Genomic DNA, 12,050 nt, shown 5'->3' on the forward strand with positions numbered 1-12,050 from the left:
GTGACACAGCTCAATGCACAAGCTCTATGTGACACAGCTCACTGCACGGGCTCTATGTGACACAGCTCAGAGCATGAACTCTATGTGAGGTAGCTGCAGCATGAGCTCTATGTGGCACAGCTTAGTGCACGGGCTCTATGTAACACAGCTCAGTTCAAGGGCTCTATGGGACACAGCTCAGTTTATGGCCTCTATGGGACACAGCTCAGTGCACGGGCTCTATGTGACACAGCTCAGTGCATGGGCTCCATGTGACACAGCTCAGTGCATGGGCTCTCTGTGACACAGCTCAGTGTACAGGCTCTATGTGACACAGCTCAGTGCATGAACTCTATGTGACACCGCTCAGTGCATGGGCTCTTTGTGACACAGCTCAGTGCATGGGCTCTTTGTGACACAGCTCAGTTCAAGGGCTCTATGTGACACAGCTCAGTTCAAGGGCTCTATGTGACACAGCTCAGTGCACGGGCTCTATGTGGCACAGCTCATAGCATGAGCTCTAGGTGAGGTAGCTGCAGCATGAGCTCTATGGGACACCATTCATTGCATGGGATCTATGTGACACAGCTCAACGCATGAGCTTTATCCCAGCTCAGTCTACGGGCTCTATGTGGCACAGCTCAGTGCATGAGCTTTATGTGACCCAGCTCAGTGTACGGGCTCTATGTGACAGAGCTCAATGCACGAGCTCTATGTGACACAGCTCAATGCACGAGCTCTATGTGACACAGCTCAGTGTATGGACTCTATGTGACACAGCTCAGTGCATGGGCTCTATGTGACACAGCTCAGTGCAAGGGCTATACGTGACACAGCTCAGTGCAAGGGCTATATGTGACACAGCTCAGTGTAGCTCAGTGCACTGGATCTATGTGACACAGCTCGGTGTACGGCTCTAAGTGACACAGCTCAATGCACAAGCTCTATGTGACACAGCTCACTGCACGGGCTCTATGTGACACAGCTCAGAGCATGAACTCTATGTGAGGTAGCTGCAGCATGAGCTCTATGTGGCACAGCTTAGTGCACGGGCTCTATGTAACACAGCTCAGTTCAAGGGCTCTATGGGACACAGCTCAGTTTATGGCCTCTATGGGACACAGCTCAGTGCACGGGCTCTATGTGACACAGCTCAGTGCATGGGCTCCATGTGACACAGCTCAGTGCATGGGCTCTCTGTGACACAGCTCAGTGTACAGGCTCTATGTGACACAGCTCAGTGCATGAACTCTATGTGACACCGCTCAGTGCATGGGCTCTTTGTGACACAGCTCAGTGCATGGGCTCTTTGTGACACAGCTCAGTTCAAGGGCTCTATGTGACACAGCTCAGTTCAAGGGCTCTATGTGACACAGCTCAGTGCACGGGCTCTATGTGGCACAGCTCATAGCATGAGCTCTAGGTGAGGTAGCTGCAGCATGAGCTCTATGGGACACCATTCATTGCATGGGTTCTATGTGACACAGCTCAACGCATGAGCTTTATCCCAGCTCAGTCTACGGGCTCTATGTGGCACAGCTCAGTGCATGAGCTTTATGTGACCCAGCTCAGTGTACGGGCTCTATGTGACAGAGCTCAATGCACGAGCTCTATGTGACACAGCTCAGTGTATGGACTCTATGTGACACAGCTCAGTGCATGGGCTCTATGTGACACAGCTCAGTGCAAGGGCTATACGTGACACAGCTCAGTGCAAGGGCTATATGTGACACAGCTCAGTGTAGCTCAGTGCACTGGATCTATGTGACACAGCTCGGTGTACGGCTCTAAGTGACACAGCTCAATGCACAAGCTCTATGTGACACAGCTCACTGCACGGGCTCTATGTGACACAGCTCAGAGCATGAACTCTATGTGAGGTAGCTGCAGCATGAGCTCTATGTGGCACAGCTTAGTGCACGGGCTCTATGTAACACAGCTCAGTTCAAGGGCTCTATGTGACACAGCTCAGTGAATGGGCTCTATGTGGCGTAGCTCATAGCATGAGCTCTAGGTGAGGTAGCTGCAGCATGAGCTCTATGGGACACCACTCAGTGCATGGTTTCTATGTGACACAGCTCACTGCATGGGCTCTATGTGACACAGCTTGGTGCACAGGCTCTGTGTGACACTCAAAGCATGAGCTCTATGTGAGGTAGCAGCAGCATGAGCTTTATATGACACAGCTCAGTGTATGGGCTCTATGTGACACAGCTCAGTGGAAGGGTTCTATGTGACACAGCTCGGTGTATGGGCTCCATGTGACACAGCTCAGTGCACAGGCTCTATGTGACACCGCTCAGTGCAAGGGCTCTATGTGACACAGCTCAATGTATCAGCTCTATGTGACACAGCACAGTGCACAGGCTCTATGAGACACAGCTCTGTGCAAGGGATCTATGTGACACAGCTCAGAGCATGAGCTCTAGGTGATGTAGCTGCAGCATGAGCTCTATGGGACACCACTCAGTGCATGGGTTCTATGTGACACAGCTCACTGCACGGGCTCTATGTGACCCAGCTCAGTGCACAGGCTCTATGTGACACAGCTCAGAGCATGAGCTCTCTGTAACACTGCTCAGTGTATGAGCTGTATGTGACACAGCCACGTGCATGGGCTCTATGTGACACAGCTCAGGGCTTTAGCTCTAGGTGACAGATCAGAGGTTGCGCTCTAGGTGACGCAGCTCATAGCATGAGCACTAGATGGCACGGATTGCTGCAGGAGCAGTAGTTGACAGGGCTTGGAGCATGAGCTCTCGAAGAAGTAGCTTGGAACATGACCTCCAAGGCAACACATCATGGAGCATGCGCTGTAGGTGACACAGCCCAGAGCATCAGCTGTTGGTGACACATCTTGAAGCTTGAGCTCTAGATGACGCAACTTGGAGCAAACATTCTAGGTAGTACAGCCCAGGGCATCAGCTCTATATGACACAGCTCAGCGCAGAAACGGAGAACAATAGCGGCTCTCTCTATCTCCGAGCTGTTCTTTCAGCTGCTCACCCCACAACGCAGAGAGCTACCAAGTTTGTACTCTTTGTCTTTTCCTCTTTTTAAGACTGAAAAAAATGTTGTGACTGACACATACAGACCTGACCAGGAAGCCCCGCCCTAGTCGTAATAAGAGGATTAACATTCTGAGCTCTTGCACTGCAGGGTTGGGAAATTCAAATCCCATTGATATGGGGGTGGCCAGAGGACCTCGTGCCTGTCACACAGCATTTGTTTCTCATGCACCGGTTTAACTTCCTACTGCACAGCTACGAAAACAAGCCCTCCCTGCACACATACCCCAGGGCCTCCATTGCCTCGAGGGCCAGAGACAGACCTTGCTCACTGGGCTAGTCTGTCAGAGCTCTCAGGGTCCCCGGATCCATAGATGACTCATCTGGTCTTAGGTTTATACTTTGCATTCTGGGACTAGAATACTAGCAGATTGATTACAGTGATAAGTGGCTGCCACTCTAGAGGGCCACCAGATAGACCGCAATGATAGGTTGCTGCCACTCCAGAGTGCTAGATTGCTGTCAGAGTACAGAGCTGCGTGGCTGTCACTCTAGAGTGCTGCCAGATAGAGTACGGAGGTAGTGGGCTGTCACTTCAGAGTGCTGCCAGTTGGAGTACAGAGCTACATGGCTGTCACTCTAGGGTGGTGGCAGATAGAGTACAGAGCTAAGTGGCTGTCACTCCGTAGTGTTGTCAGATAGGGTACAGAACAAGGTGACTGTCTCTCCAGAGTGCTGATAGATAAGAGCAGAGAACTGGATGGCTGGCACTCCAGAGTGCTGCCAGACAGAGTACAGAGCTAGGTGGATTGCACTCTAGAGTGGTGACAGATAGAGTACGGAGCTAGGTGGCTGTCACTCTAGAGTGCTAGGTGGCTGTCACTCCAGAGTGCTGATAGATAGAGTAGACAACTAGGTGGCTGGCACTCTAGAGTGCTGCCAGACACGGCACAGGGCTGGTGGTTGTCACTCTAGAGTGCTGGCAGATAAAGTACAGAGCTGGGTAGCTGCCACTCTAGAGTGCTGGCAGGTAGAGTACAGAGCTAGGTGGCTGCCACTCCAGAGTGCTGATAGATAGAGTACAGAGCTAGGTGCCTGGCACTCTAGAGTGCTGCCAGACATAGTACAGAGCTATATGGCTGTCACTCTAGAGTGCTGCCAGATAGAGTACAGAGCTGGGTAGCTGCCACTCTAGAGTGCTGCCAGATAGAGTACAGAGCTATATGGCTGTCACTCTAGAGTGCTGACAGATAGAGTACAGAGCTGGGTAGCTGCCACTCTAGAGTGCTGACAGATAGAGTACAGAATTAGGTGCCTGGCACTCTAGAGTGCTGCCAGGTAGAGTACAGAGCTATATGGCTGCCACTCTAGAGTGCTGCCAGATAGAGTACAGAGCTGAGTAGCTGCCACTCTAGAGTGCTGACAGATAGAGTACAGAGCTAGGTGCCTGGCACTCTAGAGTGCTGCCAGATAGAGTACAGAGCTATATGGCTGTCACTCTAGAGTGCTGCCAGATAGAGTACAGAGCTAGGTAGCTGCCACTCTAGAGTGCTGCCAGATAGAGTACAGAGCTAGGTAGCTGCCACTCTAGAGTGCTGCCAGACATAGTACAGAGCTATATGGCTGTCACTCTAGAGTGCTGCCAGATAGAGTACAGAGCTATATGGCTGCCACTCTAGAGTGCTGCCAGATAGAGTACAGAGCTAGGTAGCTGCCACTCTAGAGTGCTGCTAGACATAGTACAGAGCTATATGGCTGTCACTCTATAGTGCTGCCAGATAGAGTACAGAGCTAGGCGGCTGCCACTCTAGAGTGCTGACAGATAGAGTAAGCCAACCTGCGTGGCATTGGATGGGTGCAGAGATCGGCCACACGTCACTGGTCACAGGAGGACTCTAATATAGAGGTCCACTGCAGATTCCAGCTAATAGCATACTATGGCTTTTTGGCATCTTATAATGACAGTCGTGTAAGGGATGACCACACAGCAGCCCATCCTAGCAGATCTCTGACCACCATTGCCACCCACCTCTGCCTGTTCAAGACCATAGAATCTCAGAATGGATGACCCGCAGAGAGGCCTGAGAGCACGAACAATATTGTGAAGGGACCAGCAGAGCTGATCAAAGCTGTCAGAATTCTACTAACCATAAACTGCAAACCTATCTGTCCCACTTCTTCATCCATCACATTGGTCCTACGGCGCTGTGTCCCAAAACACAACACAGAAACAATGCCCACATAGGATGAAAACCCCTTTCCAACCACACATCCTACATGGTGTAGTATGCTACCCCTGTGCCCAAGCACTTCAACCCCCGCTTACTGGTAGTTAGCACTATGTGTCATTTCCATGTATTCTGTCTTCGTTATATGCATAATATTGCACACAATGTTGACAAATCTCTTTCCACAATATAGGCCTTAAGCTCTGCATAAAACTAGAAATGACCTTTGACTTTTTTGTCTTTAACTTTGCTCTCCTTATTCTCATCTTAATTCTTTAGAAAATGCTTGACTCCTGGCTTAAAATTATCTTCTGTTAATTGCTCTCTTCTTATACACTATTAAATATTCTATTCCTTGTCTTAAATCAGACATTGAATGCAATGAATGACTGCTTGCTGTCTATATTCTGTACTCCTCTCTTCGAACATTCCAAGTCTCTTTACTTTGGCCATGCTTAACTACAGACCCGCCAACTTTTAAATAAGTGTTGCCTTGGAGGGAGGGGGCGGGGTCTTAAAGGGGCGGGGTCTTGTGTTGGGAGAGGGGCTTTGAGCCCATCACCAGCAGCCAAGAGGGTGGGTGGTACTGTGCTGGGGGGGGGGGGACACGTTGAAGGGGCAGGCTTTAGAGTCCTGTACTATTGACGTCTGTGCAACCCCATCCCCAACTGTCTCTAAATACCAAATTACAGATGTTCCTGAGGTTTAAGTTTGTAAAACCCCAGCTGGACTTTGCCTGCACAGAACCTCCACACAGGGGGGAACCTGCACTCTGCAGCGGTTTGCAGGTCGTGCGTCCACACTATGAGCTACTCTCTACAAGGTGCTTCAGTGAATCAGTGCCTCTGTGGAAGTAAGGCAGAGAGACAGGGTGGGTGGATGGATGGATGGGTGAATGAAAGGAAGGAGGGATTGCGCCTGGAGAGTGAGAGAGTAGGGCTGGTTGAAGCATTTTAGCCAGATCTACATTTGGTTCCCCTGTCCGGCCCTGGGCACAAGCTTTCACCTTTGCGTGCAAAGGGGGTTAAGTGTTCAAATGTGGCTTTGCAGAAGCCAGCTGGAGCACTAAGATTTGGAGGTATTGTGGCAGTAGGAAGTTTCTCCTCTAACGTTTCCCCCCAAAAAACACCCCATATAACGCCTCCCCCCCCACTCCTCCCAGCTTTTGATGGCCTAGCTGGGCCCAGGCCCAGGGCGCCAAAGGTCCTGCGACCAGCAACGCCCCCACTTAGATCCGGTGATTCCTTTTGAAGTACTTTCAATAGTTTCGAGGTGATGCAGTCACTGGTTTTTAGCACCCCATCAGTACCCGTACCTTGCGTGCCCGTCTACCTTTCTCTTCCTGACACCACACCCCCACCCCTCACCAACAAACAACCTAGAACCAATCTGATGGAGCTACGTTTTGGGTGATAAGGGAAGTTGGAGGGTTGGGGAGATGTGTGCTCTGAGGCAAGTCACTGACTGGGGCACAAGGGGGTGAGTGCTGGGGGGGGGGGGGAGGGGGGGGAGCGGCCTGTTCTGAGCAATGCGGAGGGTGGGCTGAGGGCTGGAGACGCACAGACGCGCCGCGGTTAAGGTGGAGGAGGGCACACTTACGGCTGAGGTGGAGATGTCCCACAGACATGGAACAGGCCTAGGACGAGGCACAGGTGGGGCAGCGAGGGCTTCCACATGGTGGGGGCGGCACAGGAGGGTTCGCTGAAGCTCAGGCCAGGGATCAGCTCGAGGCCCCTATATAACGCGGCCGGTGTCCACTACCCACGCAGGCGAGACAAAGTCCGTTGTGGGGGATTACAGGGGTCGAGACTCGAGGCCTCACTTCAAATCCATAATCTGTCCAAGGCAAACAATGAGTTAATAAACTGCCAAGAAAACAGAACCGCTGAAAAAAGCCCCCGACGCGAAATCTGTGTGAGTTGGACAACGTTAGGACACAACGCGTGGACACACACATACGCTTAGATGTAGCCTATACGGTCTTTCAATTACTCTTGACTCCCCGTATTCTTCCGTACTCGCTTTGGTTTTCTTTTAGCCGGATGTTCGCATTTCCTTTTCCCTCCGTTTTTATAACCTTTCGTTTAATTTTTTTCTGGTCAACTCCCTGAACACATTTTACCCTTTCCGCTTCGCACAATTCTTATCTTTCCGTTTCTCTTCAGCACTGATTTGTCCACATCGCCTTTGTTTGTTGATTTCATCTTTGTCACTTCACTTTTTTAGTATATTTCTCCTGGATCTTAATTTCTCTTCATGGTGTTCTGGGCTCCATGACAACTTGCTAGTAAACCAACGACACAGACACTTCTTAGAATAGTAATAAAGTGTCCACGAGCACGTTGGCTCGGGCTCTTTCACTGACATGGTCACGTGACCGGTGTGTTGGATGGGGGTAAAGCCAGCCCTTGGGAAGTGGCTGGAAAGGAGCTATGGGGCATATTATCAAGGGAAACATCGCCGCTTTTTCGGCACATAGCGCCGAAAAAGTGGCGATTTTTTTTATCGCCGTATTTACAAGGACACACTAACAAGCGTTAGCGCGTGTTTCCTTGCGACTTTGCATGTCAGCAATCAATATCGCTAATGACATGCAAAGTAGGTGTTCCTGAGCACAACAAAATGGGAATCCTCGCTAACACGGCTTCGTGATATTTACAAGCCATGCAGAAGACCCGCGAAGCGATGAAAATAACCGCGCTAACCGCAGTTATCGCAGGAATGTAAAGCCTGCTTTAAAATTGACTTAGGCATACTGATAATGGGAGGTGGATTGCCAGGTTTGGTCTACACTCCCCTATCAGCAAGCCTCTCCTTAGCGCTGTGAAATCATCGCTGGATTTCACGCGCTATTCCTGATAATCAGCCTCTATCGCTGGAATTAAATCGCCTGTTAGCAAAACGTTCGCTAACACGGCGATGTAATCCAGCAATAAAGTAAATCTCGCTAAGTGCGATTTGCGATAATTATCACATCTCCTTGATAATATGCCCCTTAGTGTCAGGAAAGTACAATCCTCCGAAACGTGAATGAAAAACAAAAATGCGTCCAACTTGTGGGAATAAAAACCAATTAGATATCATTGAGTCTCTCAGCTTTGAGAGGCAATCCACAGAACAGCACTGGACAGCCGGCAGCACCTGGGCGCCCCTGCATGCATCCATGGTTTAACCCGATGGCTCTGGGCACGTACACATGTGTAGATAAAGTCTGGACCCTCCAACAGCATGTCTGTTGGGTTAAAGTCCACCCATGCAATGTTTGTCAGTCCCACTTGCTCTCATGGTGGTGTGATTGGTGTCAAAGTTCAAACTGGGGTGCATCAGGAGCATTGGTGGGCGTCCACTGTAGAGCTTTCTCATGGAGTGACCGGACTCCGTGAAGAACAACCTTGTTAGATCCTGGTGCCTCCCAGTACCTTGTCAGTGGAGCAGCTTCCATACCATCTCTCTTGCAGGGATTCCTTTAAGGTCCCTACCGATAGGTTGCCATTGGACCACATGGACTGTGCAGAGCTGCGTGTGGGCTGCTGCAGGATCGCTGTCAGGAACCACATCTGAGTCATTCATGCAGCCGCAAGGCTGGATGACAAATGGTTGGTGTGCTTGCCAACAGGACCCAGGTGCGGGTGAGGCTAGCAGATAGTCTCTGAACAATTGGCCCCTCACAGTTGCAGGAGGGCCGCCTTGGTTTTTTGGTGGTTAGCAGGTGTAGGGCTCAAACTCTTGTGGTGCGATGCTCCTTCGGTGGTTAGCGTGATGCACATGGCATGATGTTGTTGTTGCCATTAGACAACCTATACGGCAGGTGATTTGGACTTGCAGGGGGTAAAGGGACTGGAGGGATGTTGTAACCATGTATCTCATTACATTATTGGTGTGGTTGTTCTCTTTTGGCATGCACGGTTGCTAGCAGGGATGCCCGCTGCATCAAGCTGCCGGTGACAGTGGCTGGATAGCCGCACTGTGAAGCATGGGAAAGATACATGGTGGTGCTGTACATGTGTGTAAGGTAGATTGAATGGTCTGCAGCATGCCCAATTATCCCTAGGAGCAGACTGGAAATTAAATTTGTGTCCCAATTCGTAGCCACAGGGATAGGTGGCTATCTGGCAATGTGTGGTGGCAACCAATGATCACCAGGAGGGGTGCAGTACTCTCCGCAGAGTACAGTGGCAGCAAATGTCCACTAGGGGCAGTACAACTCCCTTCTAGCTATTCTCGGCCATCTTGCTTCGTTGCAACATGGGAGATGGTTGGCTGTGCTGGCCACTGTCCGCATCTGATGAGTTTGGGCAGCGGAAAATGTGTCTAGAGTTCATTTATTTTCATCCCACCTTCTTCTTTGAGGAGGCATGAGCTGGTGGCCTCCTGACACCTCTCTCTTCACTGCTGATGCTACCACTCCAGGCAGTGTATATCAGCGCAGTGGGGGGTCTAGTTCACTGTCTCTGCCTTTTTGCTGCTTAAGCGGAGGCGGCAGGATGCTGCAGGCACGTATGTTACTGGGCAGCATGGCAGCTTGCTTCTTCCAAACGTTAGCCTGTCAGGTTAGCCTCATACGTGCCTCATATGTGTTGCTGTTGACGCTGGGTGCATTGCAATGAGCAACCACTTGGTGACACTGCAGCCACCCTACAAGACCACAGCAGCTTCCTTAATGCTGCAGGCCATGTCTCCTATGTGGGCACTGTAGAGATAGCAGCAGGAGGGATGGCACTTAAAATAGGTGGAGTCGCGGGTGGAACTGTGCTCTCACCTGTTGACAGGGTGCCGTCTGGTAGCTGGTGCTCATGGCAGCATGCCTCACGGTGGGCCACAACACTGCTCTGACCTTGTTCTCACCCCCTCTTGCCTTGCACCTTTCCTCCCCTTTCGAAGCGTGGGCAATGCTAGTGCTGTTAAAGCAACGTGAGAGGTAGACCTGTCCCCCTTCACTGGCATCGGTGGCAGCAGGAAGGCATCAGGGTGTTTGGAATGGTCTCTTCTCATGCTGTGGCTTCCCTTCCTCTTCACCAATGGCTCCGCTCCAGCCCCATGCTGGTGTTGCAGGCAAACTCAGTTAGGGACATTAGACCTCCTCATTGACCCCAGCGTCTTCTTTCTGGGCAGGACCGAAATGCAGCACAGTGACCATTGGTGGCTCCAACAACTCCTGTTGGGCAACTCAACAGTCTGCAAGCAAGTATGGCCTTACGGACCCCCTCTGCTTGTATCATCAGAGTGGATGGAGAGGTGAGGTCGGGGTACGGTATCAATCGTCCATGTCCCCATTGTGGTGTCTTGTGCCCTAGACCTACGTGCTAGTAAATGAATGACACAGACACTTATTAAAACAGTAGTAAACTGGCATTGAGCCTGTGCACTCGGGCTCTATTATTGACATGGCCACCTGGCCGGTGATGCCTGTGCTGAATGGGTGTAGGGTAGGTGTAAAGCCATCCCTCGGGATGTGGCTGGAAACAGATAGTATGTCGGGGAACACATAAGGTGTCAAGCAAGACACTACAGTCTCTCTGAGACACATTTTGTCCTTGCTTCTTCTTTCTTTCTAACACCTCTTTCTTTCATGTATTCTTTCTTTCTAATGTTGTTTCTTTCATTCTGTAATTCATAGTCCTCTTTGTGTTTTCCAGATTTTCGTTCTTAAGATTTCTTTTTTTCTTTCACTGCCAATGTTACATATTTTACTGTTTTCTTTTGCGACTACTACCTTTCTTCTTTGCAGTGTCACTTTCCACTTTCTTCTCCTTTTTTCCCTCCTCTCTCTGGCATAATTGTATTATTATTTCTGTTTTCTTTTATTTCTGTATTCTCTGCTCTCTCCCTCTCAATATTTCTTCTTTTGACTGTCAACTATCCCTGTGGCCTCATTTTGACTTTTCCTTTCCAGCCACCCCCGCCCTCTCACTCCTTTCACTGTTTTGCATTTTCATGCCGTTTTCCTTAAATGCTGATACTTCCTCTCTCTTCTCTACCTCCCCCTCTTTCTTTTCTCTCCTTTTCCAGCTATCTTTTCCACACACTCAGAATTCTCATATTCCCTTTTCTAAAGGAGATTCTAGAACGCAATACAAAATAGAGTGGCACCAAAGGTGTAACTGGTTTTAGCGTCAAAAACCCTGTGATTACTCCTGTTCCTGCCTGACTCTCCGAAAATAGGAATTCTCTACCTGCACAAATTTGCTCAACTACTTACCATGCAACCTTTCAGGAATACCTAAAGATCTGGCTTCCCTCGCAAGACTTCTAACTGCATGAATTATAATTTCTCTGAAGTCCAGCTATGCTTTTCCTGAGGCACCTAGACATCAATTTGTGCAGTCACTAGTTCTTTTTATAATTCTCATTAGATTACAAATTTTTACAGAACTATGCACCACATTGATTGAAAAAGCTATGGTAAAGCCAATTGGTTCGTGGTTGGCTGCCAACCTTCATGAAATTCTTTTTTTTTTCATTATGATTTTTGTAAAACTTTATTGTTTTGGAACTAGCCGGGCCCTCCTCCATCTAAATAAATAAATTGCTGCAGGCAAAAACATCATGTTTGATCTTAAAAAAGCAACCATTACCATAATACTGGCACTGAAGGGAACAGCTTTGTGTGTGAATGTGTTCCTTGTGAAAGGGAGGCATGCTGTAACTCATAACTAAGTCAGCCAAATTAAAAGAAAGAAACAAACAAACAAAACAAAGGAAAAAGAAAGACGATGAAAGAAAGAATAGAGAAAGAAGAAGAAAGAGGAAAAACAAAAGAGGGAAAGAAAAAAACAGAAGGAAAGTGAGACAGGCAGAAAGAAAGGGAGAAGTAAAGTGAGAGAAAGGAGGTAGG

General features: G+C 49.4%; 1 protein-coding gene across 1 annotated transcript in view; it reads right to left on the reverse strand.

Moving 5' to 3' along the window:
• LOC146812902 (alpha-2-macroglobulin-like) overlaps positions 1-6,971 on the reverse strand; it is a 237,564-nt gene extending 230,593 nt beyond the window's left edge. Inside the window, exon 1 of the mRNA XM_085619972.1 lies at positions 6,815-6,971. Within this exon, the coding sequence (XP_085476098.1) occupies positions 6,815-6,891 (77 nt within the window). The 5' untranslated portion in view covers positions 6,892-6,971. The remainder of the gene's footprint in view (positions 1-6,814) is intronic.
• Between the last annotated feature and the right edge of the window lie 5,079 nt (positions 6,972-12,050).

Source organism: Triturus cristatus, chromosome 7 (genome assembly GCF_964204655.1).
Source record: "Triturus cristatus chromosome 7, aTriCri1.1, whole genome shotgun sequence".
Lineage (NCBI taxonomy): Eukaryota > Metazoa > Chordata > Amphibia > Caudata > Salamandridae > Triturus > Triturus cristatus.